This window comes from Myxocyprinus asiaticus, chromosome 29, assembly GCF_019703515.2.
Source record: "Myxocyprinus asiaticus isolate MX2 ecotype Aquarium Trade chromosome 29, UBuf_Myxa_2, whole genome shotgun sequence".
Taxonomy (NCBI): Eukaryota; Metazoa; Chordata; class Actinopteri; order Cypriniformes; family Catostomidae; genus Myxocyprinus; species Myxocyprinus asiaticus.
In genome coordinates this window covers 28,329,586-28,345,267 of record NC_059372.1, presented here as the reverse complement: position 1 = coordinate 28,345,267, position 15,682 = coordinate 28,329,586, and the positions used below count along the sequence as shown (strand labels likewise).

Below are 15,682 nucleotides of genomic sequence, written 5' to 3'. Positions count from 1 at the left end.
GTGAAAGCATTGTAATGCATAAAATCATGCGGATACGGGTCATGAGCTTCAGTTAATGTTCACATCAACCATCAGAATGGGGAAAAAATGTGATCTCAGTGATTTGGACCGTGGCATGATTGTTGGTGCCAGACAGGCTGGTTTGAGTATTTCTGTAACTGCTGATCTCCTGGGATTTTCATGCACAACAGTCTCTAGAATTGACTCAGAATGGTGCGGGGAAAAACAAGAACAACAACCAGTGTGTGGCAGTTCTGTGGATGAAAACAACTTGTTGATGAGAGAGGTCAACGGAGAATGGCCAGACTGGTTCAAGTTGACAGAAAGGCTACAGTAACTCAGATAACCACTCTGTACAATTGTAGTGAGCAGAATAGCATCTCAGAATGCACAACATGTCGAACCTTGAGAAGGATGGGCTACAACAGCAGAAGACCCACATATCGGGTTCCACTTCTGTCAGCCAAGAACGGAAAACTGAGACTGCAGTGGGCCTATAATTTGTGTACCTCAGCAGAAATCCAGATTTGTCAGACCAGTCGATGTTTTTCCAATCATCTACTGTTTTGGTGAGCCTGTGCCCACTCAGTTTCCTGTTCCAAGCTGACAGTAGTGGTACCCGGAGGGGTCTTCTGCTTCTGTAGCCCAACCGCCTCAATGTTCGACGTGTTGTGTGTTCAGAAATGCTTTTCTGCATAGCACGTGTGTTTATTTGGGTTACCGGCACCTTCTGGTCAGCTCGGACCAGTCTGGCCATTCACCTCTGAACTCAATAACAAGCCGTTTTCACCCACAGAGCTGCCGCTCGCTAGATGTTTTTTGTTTTTTTGCGGCATTCTCTATACACTCTAGAGACTGTTGTGTGTGAAAATCCCAGGAGATCAGCAGTTACAGAAATACTCAAACCAGCCCGTCTGGCACCAACATTCATGTCACGGTCGAAATCACTGAGATAAAATGTTTTCCCCTTTCTGATGGTTGATGTGAACATTACCTGAAGCTCCTGACCCATATCTGCATGATTTTATACATTACACTGCTGCCACATGATTGGTTGATTAGATAATCGCATGAATATGTAGATGTACAGGTATACCTAATAAAGTGGCCAGTGAGTGTAGAAACACATGCATTCATACTTGAATTCAAACACTGAAAATCCACAGTGTATGTGTAATATTATTAAGCTCAAGAAATACAATTTCACAAGAATCAGAAAAAGGCTTGTCTTACACTACCTATACTAATAATCATGTGAAATGATCTAATGTCCAAAGATATAATTCATCCATGAGTCATGTTTCCTGTGCTAAATTAAGAACATTGTGTGATGTCCTTGTGACATTTTCTTATTGCTAAATGTTCTATTGAGTTCTAAACCCATACAGTTTAAACTGAATGAATGTCATTTATTTTTAGTTTAGTTGTGGTGTGGTGTTACATTTTTAAAAGCACATTTTGTAACCAGAGAAGGGGAGTAAGTTCACCATCTGTGGGGTGGAATGTTGTCATGTTCTGTTTTTATGATAATCACATTTATGCAACACTGCAACTTCTCTAATTTAATTGTTAAATGATTAAAGCAGTTTTTAAGACTCTATTATCAGTTGATCAAATACCAATCCTCTGCAATTAAATTTTTGCAAGCCTAATTCAGTTGACAGTCTCCAATGACCATGGGACTTTAACAACCAGGTCTAATTTGTGTCAAGCAGAGATTATTTCTTTGTTAAGGTGATTTACAGTTATAATTATACTTCATCCAGCTGTTATTGGTTTCTAACTACAAAGACAAGAAATGTGGCAGCTGTGAGAAATTGTGTTAATTTGGGCCAAAAAGATAAAGAAAATACCTAACACTGATATTGACTTTTTATAACTTTCAGAAGTGGAATAGATATGATATTATTATATCAAATATTATATAATAATATGATATAGTGTATCATACACTATTGATGAAAGCTGATTGTAAAGATTTGTGTTGTGTGACAACAGGATAAAATCAGTATAATCAGATAAATGAATCATATAAATATATCATATATTTTTTTTTTTATAAAAATGTATGTGAAGTTTTAAGTAGCTAATTAATAATAGTTTTTATGTAGTTCAAAAATGGCAAGAATATTTGTCTGTATTTTGAATAATTGGTAAGGACTGTATTACAGTTGTTTCATCATTCACTGTAAAAAAAAAAAAAAAAAAAGTTGAGATGAAACTAATCTCAAATAATTTCTAGTCAACAAAATAGGTAATTAGAAACTTGTGGTATAACATTTACATTAACCAGTTGCTTTTATCCAAAGCAATTTTCAAATAAGGATCTTTTATTCAGAAACAGTGGACTTTTTTTTTTTATTTTAATTTTTTTATTTTTTTATTTATTATTATTATTATTATTATTATTATATAAATCTCCACTTTCACTTTCACAACCTTTAACATTTTGAAAGTGAAAGTGGAGATTTTTTGTTGTTTTTTTTGTTTGTTACAACAAACAACAAAAATACTTAAATACAGTACAAAAATACAAAAATACAGTACTTCAATATTGATCTGTTTCTCACCCACGCTTATCATATTGCTTCAGAGAACATGGATTTAACCACTTGAGTCATATGGATTACTTTTATGCTGCCTTGTGATTTTTGGAGCTTCAAAGTTCTGGTCACCATTCATTTGCATTTTATGAACCTACAGAGCTGAGATATTCTTCTAAAAATTGTATTCGTGCTCAGCAGTAGAAACGCATCTGGAATGGCATATGGGTGAGTAAATGATAAGAGAATTTTGATTTTTGGGTGAAACTATGGACCAAATACTGTCCTACTATCATAACATATGTACCTACTAATGCACAGTTTTGTCATTTGAGGTTTGGCGTGAATGAAAACGAGGCTGTGAAGGATAGACTTGCCATCTCTTCGGTGTTATGCACTGAAAAGCTCATAGAACACACTTAATTTTTCAAAACTAGTGAAATTTCTTTGAAAGGTATTTTTGTTTTCAATGTTGCGTCAGCAGAACAATCCAAAACACTTTAAACAACAGAACAATCCATTGAAGAGACTATACGCGTATATCTCAGCCTCATAGTCATAAAAAATTTAAGATGGCGCTACAGTAGGTCCACTAATAAACCCTTTTTATTGTTATTAAATTCCCCCGAACATGTGATGTTTGACACCATCTAGGGCAGATGATGGTGCAAGAGTTTTTTTTTTTGTTGTTGAGAAATTGCGTTCTTGTGTGTTTTGGTTAATCATTGGTATCATGCAGGGATTGTGTGTGGGGGGTTAGAGGAAACAATATAAACACTGTTTTCGTCTTTTACATAGCATTAGTGGATAGTTTCTTGCAACTGTCACTTTATGATGGCCAAATTTGTTTTTCTAGCTGGTAGGTGATTCTTGATCTTACACAAAGTATTGTCAATGTAATGATTTATTTATTTGTTTTCATTTAATTTTTTCTCCTTTCAGGCCTCTCCCTGGCATTGTGTCAATTTGGTAAGTTGTTCTTTTAGTTTGTTGTTTCATAAAACTAAATAATACTCTCCATTTCACATTATTTCATATTAAATCACATTATTATTATTTTAATTTCAGGATTGGCCACCCAGCTAATATGCTACTTTACAAACTGGTCTCAGTACAGACCTGATGTCGGCAAGTACCTGCCAACTAATGTGGATCCACACCTTTGCACTCATTTAATTTATGCATTTTCCATTATTAATCAGGCAAATAAGCTGACCACCTATGAATGGAATGATGAAACTCTCTACAAATCTTTCAATGGACTGAAGAAAATGTATGTATGATCTGATGTTATATACTCTACAGTTATGTTATGTAGGGGAGAATGGGTTGGTAGGCACAGAGTTAATTTCTGGTCATTCTGAAATTATTTTCAAAAAGGTGTAACATCTAAATGTTCACTTTCTTGACCTACACTTATTGATTCTATCAGGGCATCTGAATGTTAAAATATGTTATTGTGAAGACAACTTTTCATTTGATCTATTTCAAAACAAAAATTAAACTTATCTGCTTAAAATGTTATAGAAATAATACCAAGAAAGACTTTTTAAATACATATATATTATTTAATAGTGATGGGTATCAGCTAGTTTTTGATATAAGATTTGTAAGACTGTGATAAGCTATGACTTCTGGCTAACATCAGTTATCAAAAAAGTGTGAGTGGGGTTTACTGGCACGTTGATTTTAAGGTGGGTTATCACACTGGGTATAAAAACAGAATAGATAATAATTTATAACCTTCATACACCCTATTTACCAACCTAATAGGTAAACTAACTAACAGAGGTTAGTTCACTCTCCGTCTCTGTAGCGGATGTAACCCGATCATTCCGACGGGTGAATATCCGCAAAGCCGCGGGTCCAGACGGCATTCCGGGCCGCGTCATCAGAGCGTGCGCGAACCAGCTGGCTGGTGTTTTTACGGACATTTTCAACCTCTCCCTCTCTTTGTCTGTAGTCCCCACATGCTTTAAAACATCCACCATTGTGCCTGTTCCAAAACAATCGAAAATAACTTGTTTAAATGACTGGCGTCCTGTTGCTCTGACCCCCATCATCAGCAAATGTTTTGAGAGACTAATCAGAGATTACATCTGCTCTGTATTACCACTCAATCTTGACCCGCTGCAGTTTGCTTACCGTAACAACCGCTCCACTGATGATGCCATTGCATCTACAATACACACTGCTCTCTCCCACCTGGAAAAAAAGAACACTTATGTGAGAATGCTGTTTGTAGACTACAGCTCAGCATTCAACACCATAGTGCCCTCCAAGCTAGATGAGAAACTCCGGGCTCTGGGCTTAAACAGCTCGCTGTGCAGCTGGATCCTGGACTTCCTGTCAAGCAGACGCCAGGTGGTTAGAATAGGCAGCAACATCTCCTCATCACTGACCCTCAACACTGGAGCCCCGCAGGGCTGTGTTCTCAGCCCACTACTGTATTCCCTGTACACACATGACTGTGTGGCAACACATAACTCCAATGCCATCATTAAGTTTGCTGATGACACGACGGTGGTAGGTCTGATCACTGACAATGATGAAACAGCCTACAGAGAGGAGGTGCACACTCTGACACACTGGTGTCAGGAGCACAACCTCTCCCTCAACGTCAGTAAGACAAAGGAGCTTGTGGTGGACTTCAGAAGAAAAGACAGAGAACACAGTCCCATCACCATCAATGGGGCACCAGTGGAGAGAGTCAGCAGCTTCAAGTTCCTGGGTGTCCACATCACTGAGGAACTCACATGGTCCGTCCACACTGAAGTCGTTGTGAAGAAGGCTCATCAGCGCCTTTTCTTCCTGAGACGGCTGAGGAAGTTTGGAATGAACCGCCACATCCTCACACGGTTCTACACCTGCACTGTGGAGAGCATCCTGACTGGCTGCATCTCCGCCTGGTACGGCAATAGCACTGCCCACAACCGCAAAGCACTGCAAAGGGTGGTGCGAACTGCCAAACACATCATCGGAGGTGAGCTTCCCTCCCTCCAGGAAATATATACAAGGCGGTGTGTGAAAAAAGCTCGGAGGATCATCAGAGACTCCAGCCACCCGAGCCATGGGCTGTTCTCACTGCTACCATCAGGTAGGCGGTATCGCAGCATCAGGACACGCACCAGCCGACTCCATGATAGCTTCTTCCCCCAAGCAATCAGACTTCTGAACTCTTGATCTCCCACGATCAAAATACATCATCCCTGCACTTTATTACTCTTTTATCTCACACCGGACTGTCATAAATTATATTACTGTCATTATATTATGTCTCTCTTAACAACTGACTATCAACCGACAGCCTGAATGTCAATACAGTACAATACTGTACATTCTATATATATACTTTTTTCATATATATTTTAATTTTTATTGAATAATGTGTATCTATATAGTATCTATATAGTAAAAAACAAAAAAAAAAAAACACAAAAAACAAAAACAGCATATTGTATACTGTGCAATGTATGTTATTATTGTATATTGTTGAGTGTAATTGTGTATAACAGATGTTTAAATTGTGTTGTGTTAATTTGATGTTTTAAGTTGTGTAATTATGTATAACAGATGTTTAAATTGTGCTGTGTTAATTTGATGTTTTAAGTCGAGTTTAATTATGTATAACAGATGTTTAAATTGTGCTGTGTTAATTTGATGTTTTAAGTCGAGTTTAATTATGTATAACAGATGTTTAAATTGTGTTGTGTTAATTTGATGTTTATTGTAGATTGGCGTATGTCTCATCACTGTCACGACTGCTATGTTGATCGGAACTGCACCCAAGAATTTCACACACCATTGCACTTGTGTATATGGCTGTGTGACAATAAAGTGATTTGATTTGATTTGATTTGATTTAATACCTCTAAATACACACATATATAACGTAAAATAATGTGTAATGATAATAATAATAATACTTATTATAATAAGGCCTATTACACATAGACACAGTTCAAGCCAAGCCAACGATTCAATTAGTTCCTTTCATTTATGTTATTTTTTTACATTTATATAAAATAAATGTATTTAAGTAAAGATTTATGTATTTATTTGAGCTGTCAGAATGAATGTTAACGCATGCAATTAATAAAAAAAGTATAAGTGTTCATTTTTCTTAATTGCGATTAACTCATTTACCGTTAATACAGCATAAACCAACATAAACACTTATTGGAAGGGAGGAACCTTTGCGATGTATCCACCCGGTGTCATTACACAACACACACAGCAACAGCACGTTCCTGTCAGTGATCAAATGATGGAGAAAGGATCTCTTAGTGCTATTTGATATACAAAACAAGCCCAATCCCAATGACTTGTGATAGAAATCAAGTATTTTTCAGCCTATGTAAGCTGCATTTTAATTACCACATAAACACGCCAAGTCGTAACTATCAACAAAACGCAGAATGACACATTTTTGTCTGCAAGCGCTTTTCATGTGGAGTTCAAAGCGGCGCTTGATGCTGGCGTTGACGCCCTGGCATGAATCATGAACGCAGCTTCACGATTGCTGTAACAAAGCGGATAGCCACAGCCTACCGGATGATTAATATTTTGGAGGATGAGACTTTAAGAGATTTAATGCCCATTGCAATGAATATTTACCCTATGGGGGGACTTGTTCTTTCAATTAGTCAAACTCCTAATTAGACTTTGTGAAACGTTTAATGTTACTTAAATTGTAGCTATTTTAGTGCATTTCTATCTTTATACTGTATAGGACTTAATAAAGCATTATGTTGTTACATATTGTTTTGTTTTCTTTCCTATGGAAATGCATTTATATGGTGTATATGGTGGCAAATTTCAGCATTTTCAAAATCTGCGATTCATCGCGATTAATTAAAAAAAATTATATGATTGATAGCAATTAAAATTTTTTATCAACTGACAGCACTAATATTTATTTATAAAGTTTATATAAGTAAAAAAAAAATCATATTCCAAACTGTACATTTGAATATATTAATCATAATCATGAATAAAATAAATCATATTAATGATAGAAGACAAACATGTGTTGTTCTGTTGTCCTGGTTTAAAACTATAGTGTTTAATAGTGTGCCAACTTTTACCCAAATGCACAACATAAATTTGAGCATTAATTAACAGAAGTCAGTAAATACTTGGTAACATTGAATGTGTTATTATCTAAGAACTTAAGCTTTCATTTGCACCTACTTGGGGCATCTTAACGTTTGTTCCGCCAGAGATATTCAACAAAGTATGAAAAGTGTGCCAACCAACCCTGGTCTCCCCTATTATGTATGTTTTCAGATTCCAGGGGTGTTTAGTCCTATTTAGCAGTAGGGTAAACATAGTATAGCTGTAACACGTATTGTTTTTTGCTATACTGCATAAATACTGACCAGATAAAACATGCCTATTTTGACGAGATACAGTACCTTTATCTGTCTACCAACAAAGTAAATGTCTGTCTGTCTATCTATCTATCTGTCCGTCCGTCCGTCCGATCCGTCTGTGTATCTGTCTATCCACATGTACAATGTATGTCTGTTTATCTGCCTTTCTACATGTTATTTAACCTGATTTATTTGTCTTGCTTATCTAATCTTTCTAAATGAATACAAGCTAACAAAACTATTTGCTACCATGTTTCTTATGCTGCAGGTATTGTGTAATATGTGATTTTGAAAAGTTATTGACTGTGATTTTATTTTGTCAGAGAGCATTTCAGTCCACATGATACAAATATTTGATTTGATAGAAATCCCAACTTGAAAACACTCTTGGCTGTTGGAGGATGGAATTTTGGCACAGCTCAGTAAGTGTCCTGCTTGAATATCAAGCTTTGAAGGATCTGTTTTAAATAGAGCTGTGTTTAATTATTTTTTATGGAGCCTCTTGCCATCACTTCAGGTTTAGTGCCATGGTGTCCACACCACAAAACAGACAGACTTTTATACAGTCCTCCATCAGCTTTCTGAGGACTCATGGATTTGATGGACTGGACCTTGACTGGGAATATCCTGGATCCCGTGGAAGTCCTCCAGAGGACAAGCAAAGATTCACTCTGCTTTGCAAGGTACTTCAGCATTTACAGTTTTGTATTATGTGTACAAAGCTTCACACAATGAATTCTGAGGTGACTTTTAACATCAAACTATGATTTGCACTTTTATAGTTTGACTGTTTGAGTCATTATAATAAGACCATCATTGGACTCCAGCATATGTTGTGTTTTTTATGCTGGTGTGCTGGCAGGGGTATCTAAGACAGTGAGAAAATAATTAGGAAAATAGAGAATCAGAGAAACAATTAGCCTGGCATTTAGGCTATAATTCAAATGTATGTTCCAAAATAAACTACTACAGTGGAAAAGATTTATTTGAATACAAAGAAATAAAAAATACTTTTTATTTGGCCATAACAGGAACTCCTGGAAGCTTACAAGGCAGAGAGTGAAGCCACTGGAAACTCCAGACTCATGCTCACTGCTGCAGTGGCTGCTGGGAAAGGAACCATTGATACCGGTTATGAAATATCAGAAATCGCTAAGTATGTCTTCTGAAGTTTAAGCATTTTATTTATTTAGAAGTTTTTTGAGGTATAGTACTAAAAATGTTCATAGTTAGTTTTGTTCACTTTGAATCATATCTTTACACTTCAGACAGACTAGCTTAAATGCAGATCCATGCAATGCAGATTGCCAAAAATCACACAGTGTGCCTAATTTCTTTCTTGAATGTCTTCTTAAAGTCAGACTGATGTATAAACTTGCAGTTGATCACTGGTGATTTAGGTTTTTGGACTTCATCAGTGTCATGACCTATGACTTCCATGGCTCATGGGAAAGGTTCACTGGACACAACAGTCCTCTCTATCGTGGCAGTGGAGATAAAGGGGACATGATCTACTTTAATACAGTAAGAAGGCTTTACACCTTTTATTTTCAATTTAAAACCTCAATGAAATCCAATGTTGGTCCAAACCTGTATTACTTTCTTTCTTCTGTGGATCACCAAAGGAGTTGTTAAGCATAATGTCGCCCTCAGTCATTATTCACTTTCATTGCATCTTTTTTTTCCCCATAGAGTAAAAGTTAATGGTGACTGAGGTTTTTGTGTTCCATAGAATAAAGTAATACAGGTTTGGAACGACATAAAGGGATAGTTCACCCAATAAACCCTTAAGCCTCCAAAAATAACTAGGGTTGGAAGGGTTAATTTTAAAATGTATTCCGCCACAGATTACAGAATACATGCTGTAAAATGTAATTTGTAACGTATTCCGTTAGATTACTCAAGGTCAGTAACGTATTCTAAATACTTTGGATTACTTCTTCAGCACTGGTAGATTTGTTCACTTGTTTTGACTATAAACAAGTAACTAAAGTAAGAAAATTCACTTAAATAAATAATAATAAAAAAACTCTCTGAAAAAAAAGCCAAAATATCAAATATCAATATTTTGCTACTGAAGTAAATGTTTCTTGTTTTAAGGATTTTTAGATATTTTTACAGAAAAACAATATTTAATTCTGAATAAGAATCCAATGTGCATTTTCGATATAGAATTAATTATTAAATATAATCACACCTGGTAACAGATGCATGTAAAGGAAAGAAATAGCATTTTAGCTTAGCATAAAGTTAAATGTTACAATTTATACAAGGTTAACTATTTATGCTGGTCCAAACTTTAAAACTCCACATAGTGTACACAACAACATCCTTTTCTGAACATATGTGGATTCAGTTCATATAATGAGGCAGAAAATATATTATTTGTAGCTTTCTATACAATGTTAAAGGCTACATTGGTTAGCATTTCTTGTAAAAATATCCTAACTGCATTGACAAGGCATGTAATCGTGTATTTATTGGATTTATGTTTCATCTCTCAAAGTGTTTCTAACTGTTTTTTGTTTAGCTGTAGAAACATTATGTAGCTCTTCTATAAAGCTCCCAAGGGAAAGTTCCTCAATGATGTCATATCCACCTTTTCACTTACAACAGTGTGAAAGTGCTCGTATGAATGTAACCCATCATAAGAAAGTGTTTCACCACTTTTCAAAAGATCCTCAGATCACATCAATTATATGTATAAATGTTTTCCAACTGAATAGTCTAAACATTAAATGAAACAAATGACAATAAAATGCAAAGTAATCTCTTCAGTAATCAAAATACTTTTTTAATGTAACTGTATTCTAATTACCAATTATTTAAATTGTAACTGTAGTGGAATACAGTTACTTATATTTTGCATTTTAAATACGTAATCCCGTTATATGTATTGCATTACTCCCCAAACCTGAATATAACATCTGTGAATGTGCATGACATAAAGTGTGCCCTTAAGGTGAATAATATTATGTTCTAATATTTTCTTCTATCAATGTTTCATTTGTATAAACAACAGAAGTAATCCATTCGTAGGTTGTCATAATTTTAAAAAAAAATATGGTAACAATCTTATTGAAATGTGAATGACACTGTGAGTGATTGCAAATAGCAGGAAGCTGTGAACAAGTGACTGGGAGCAAAATGAATAATTGATTCACCATGACAATGCAGGATTTTGCAATGAAATACTGGAGAGATCAGGGTGCCCCTGTTGAGAAGTTAAGGATGGGGTTTGCAGTATATGGGCGAACATTTCATCTGTCGTCCACAGCCAGTGAAGTGGGAGCTCCAGCTAGTGGTCCTGCTTCAGCTGGAACATACACCAGGGAGGCTGGATTCTGGTCATACTATGAGGTCTTACCTTCAGCCTCATTTTCCTACTCATGCATTTAATTGTGTGACATATTTATGGTCTGCAATAACTTTAAAATCACAATAGTTATGGGCCAATCATTTTCTTTTAGGTCTGTACTTTTCTTCAAGGAGCCACCACACAATGGATTAATGATCAGAAAGTTCCATATGCAGCCAAAGGACAGGAGTGGGTTGGATTTGATAATAAGGAGAGCTTTGAGACAAAGGTAAAATATGTGATGGGTTAGAAACTACATAAAATGTTTGCAATTTCTGACAAAATGCTTTGAATCAGGGGTTTTCAAACAGGGGTCCTCAATAGGGCACTAGGGTCTCTATGGAGTATTTATGTATTTTAACAGTAAGAAATCTGCATATAATTTTGTGAAAAAGACAACCCTGGTCGAATGACAATATGTCCTTTAAAGCTGCTTTTGAACCATATTTTTTTTAACAGAATTGACAATTTCTCTAATAATCTAATAGAAAACTTTAATATTGGGTAGAGAAGAAATATACTGTTAAATTAATATAAAGTTAATATTTTCCAGAAAATATTAAAATAATTTGTTGTGGCTACTTTGTGCATGACACGAGTAATTTTTCCAACAATTGTTTACAAACAGATTGTTTCACTTTTAATTGACTATATCACAATTCCAGTGGGTCAGAAGTTTACATACACTAAGTTAACTGTGGCTTTATGCAACTTGAAAAATTCCAGAAAATGATGTCAAGCCTTTAGGCAATTAGCCAATTAGCTTCTGATATGCTAATTGGCTAATTGGAGGTGTACCTGTGGATGTATTTTAAGGCCTACCTTCAAACTCAGTGCCTCTTTGCTTGACATCATAGGAAAATCAAAAGAAATCAGCCAAGACTTCAGAAAAAAAAAATTGTGGACCTCTACAAGTCTGGTTCATCCTTGGGAGCAATTTCCAAATGCTTGAAGGTACCACGTTCATCTGTACAAACAATAGTACGCAAGTATAAACACCATGGGACCACGCAGCCATCATACCGCTCAGGAAGGAGACACATTCTGTCTCCAAGAGATGAACGTAGTTTGGTGTGAAAAGTGCAAATCAATCCCAGAACAACAGCAAAGGACCTTGTGAAGATGCTGGAGGAAACAGGTAGACAAGTATCTATATCCACAGTAAAACGACTACAGACTACAGTTTGCAAGTGCACATGGGGACAAAGATCTTACTTTTTGGAGAAATGTCCTCTGGTCTGATGAAACAAAAATTGAACTGTTTGGCCATAATGACCATCGTTATGTTTGGAGGAAAAAGGGTGAGGCTTGCAAGCCGAAGAACACCATCCCAGCCGTAAAGCATGGGGGTGGCAGCATCATGTTGTGGGGGTGCTTTGCTGCAGGAGGGACTGGTGCACTTCACAAAATAGATGGCATCATGAGGAAGGAAAATTATGTTGTGTATATTGAAGCAACAGCTCAAGACATCAGCCAGGAAGTTAAAGCTTGGCTGCAAATGGGTCTTCCAAATGAACAATGACCCCAAGTATACCTCTAAAGTTGTGGCGAATGGCTTAAGGACAACAGAGTCAAGGTATTGTAGTGGCCATCACAAAGCCCTGACCTCAATCTGATAGAAAATTTGTGGGCAGAACTGCAAAAGCATGTGCGAGCAAGGAGGCCTAAAAACCTGACTCAGTTACACGAGTTCTGTCTGGAGGAATGGGCCAGAATTCCAGCAACTTATTGTGAGAAGCTTGTGGAAGGCTACCCAAAACGTTTGACCCAATTTAAACAATTTAAAGCCAATGCTACCAAATACTAACAAAGTGCATGTAAACTTCTGACCCACTGGGAATGTGATGAAAGAAATAAAAGCTGAAATAAATCATTCTCTCTACTATTATTCTGACATTTCACATTCTTAAAATAAAGTAGTAATCCTAACTGACCTAAGACAGGGAATGTTTTCTATGATTAAATGTCAGGAATTGTGAAAAACTGACTTTAAATGTATTTGGCTAAGGTGTATGTAAACTTCTGACTTCAACTGTATCTTCTTCAGGTGCGCTACCTAAAAGAGAATAAGTTTGGAGGAGCCTTTGTCTGGACTCTGGATCTTGATGACTTTACAGGACAGTTCTGTGGGCAGGGCAAGAACCCACTCATCAGCCACCTCCAAACTCTTCTTAATACTGGTAAATAATCTATATTAGTGTGACTGCCTTCTAAGTTCTAAGTAAGATAATATAAATCAGAGTATTGATTTGAAAAATAAGAGGAAACATCAAATAACCCACCTCTGTCCTATAATATGCTCATCTTATCCTCCAGAATTACTTCCTCCACCTCCAAATACAACATATCAGCTTGGTGAAACTTCAACAAGAGCGTCTCCTGCTGCATCCCATTCCACAAGACCTTATATTCAACCAACAGCACCACCTAGAACAGAGCTCTGTGTAGGCAAGCCGGTTGGAATGTTTGCAAATCCAGCTGACCTGATGTCCTTCATACAGTGTGTTAATGGAAGGACATTTGTACAGAGATGCCCTGCAGGGACCATCTTCAATGTCAATTGCATGTGCTGTGACTGGCCTGAGAATTAATCCTATGTAATCCAGTGTGTATTACTGTAAGACTTCTGCAATGGAAATGTTAAGACTGTTAAGTCTGCAATGTAGCTCTCTTTGTTAATGTGCACAATGTTATACAGTGATATACAGTATGTTTTTCAATTCTGTTTGGTGACGCTAGTGGCACAGAAATTACACACTTCACTGATAAATCTTACAGTTTTGTGTTAAAGGGATAGTTCACCTAAAAATTTTAATGATCTCACCATTTACTCTGGGTAGCACTGTCATCTCACAGTAAGAAGGTCTCTAGTTCGAGTCCCAGCTCACCCAGGACCTCTCTGTGTGGCGTTTGTATGTTCTCCCCATGTTCGTGTGGGTTTCCCCCATAGTCCAGAAACATGCAGGTTAAGTGAATTGGAAACTCTAAATTGCACGTAGGTAAGAGTGTGAATGTGTTTGTCTGTGTGTGTCTGCACTGTGATGGACTGGCCACCTGTGCAGGGTGTTTCCCTGCCTTCGGCCCGAGACAGCTGGGATAGGCTCCAGCACTACCCACGACCCTATATAGGACAAGTGGCTATAGAATATGGATGGATCATGCTCAGTAGATTCATACAATGCAAGTAAATGGTGACCAGACATTTCAAGCTCCAAAAATCCCACAAAGGCAGTATAAAAGTAATCCACATGACTCCAGTGGTTAAATCCATGTCTTTTATATGATAGGTGTGGGTGAGAAACACATCAATATTTAAGTCCTTTTTGACTATAAATCTCCACTTTAAAGTAAAACGTGGAGATTTATAGTAAATAAGTATTGAAATATTGATCTGTTTCTAACCGAAAGTGATTGCATCACTTCAGAATACATACAGGTGCATCTCAATAAATTAGAATGTCGTGGAAAAGTTCATTTATTTCAGTAATTCAACTCAAATTGTGAAACTTGTGTATTAAATAAATTCAATGCACACAGACTGAAGTAGTTTAAGTCTTTGGTTCTTTTAATTGTGATGATTTTGGCTCACATTTAACAAAAACCCACCAATTCACTATCTCAAAAAATTAGAATATGGTGACATGCCAATCAGCTAATCAACTCAAAACACCTGCAAAGGTTTCCTGAGCCTTCAAAATGGTCTCTCAGTTTGGTTCACTAGGCTACACAATCATGGGGAAGATTGCTGATCTGACAGTTGTCCAGAAGACTAAATCATTGACACCCTTCACAAGGAGGGTAAGCCACAAACATTCATTGCCAAAGAAGCTGGCTGTTCACAGAGTGCTGTATCCAAGCATGTTAACAGAAAGTTGAGTGGAAGGAAAAAGTGTGGAAGAAAAAGATGCACAACCAACCGAGAGAACCGCAGCCTTATGATTGTCAAGCAAAATCGATTCAAGAATCTGGGTGAACTTCACAAGAAATGGACTGAGGCTGGGGTCAAGCCATCAAGAGCCACCACACACAGACATGTCAAGGAATTTGGCTACAGTTGTCGTATTCCTCTTGTCAAGCCACTCCTGAACCACAGACAACATCAGAGGCGTCTTACCTGGGCTAAGGAGAATTGCCCAGTGGGCCAAAGTCCTCTTTTCAGATGAGAGCAAGTTTTGTATTTCATTTGGAAACCAAGGTCCTAGAGTCTGGACGAAGGGTGGAGAAGCTCATAGCCCAAGTTGCTTGAAGTCCACTGTTAAGTTTCCACAGTCTGTGATGATTTGGGGTGCAATGTCATCTGCTGGTGTTGGTCCATTGTGTTTTTTGAAAACCAAAGTCACTGCACCCGTTTACCAAGAACTTTTGGAGCACTTCATGCTTCCTTCTGCTGACCAGCTTTTTAAAGA

The 15,682-nt window shown here is 36.9% G+C and overlaps 1 protein-coding gene across 1 annotated transcript; it reads left to right on the top strand.

Moving 5' to 3' along the window:
- The first annotated feature begins 3,287 nt into the window (after nt 1-3,287).
- Nucleotides 3,288-14,814, top strand: LOC127420389 (acidic mammalian chitinase-like). Its single transcript, XM_051662653.1, has 11 exons — nt 3,288-3,402; nt 3,486-3,512; nt 3,612-3,816; nt 8,284-8,340; nt 8,436-8,601; nt 8,950-9,074; nt 9,319-9,442; nt 11,096-11,278; nt 11,389-11,505; nt 13,324-13,456; nt 13,593-14,814. The coding sequence occupies exons 1-11, from the start codon at nt 3,375-3,377 to the stop codon at nt 13,865-13,867; spliced, it is 1,440 nt and encodes a 479-aa protein (XP_051518613.1). The 5' UTR covers nt 3,288-3,374; the 3' UTR covers nt 13,868-14,814.
- Nucleotides 14,815-15,682: the final 868 nt, after the last annotated feature.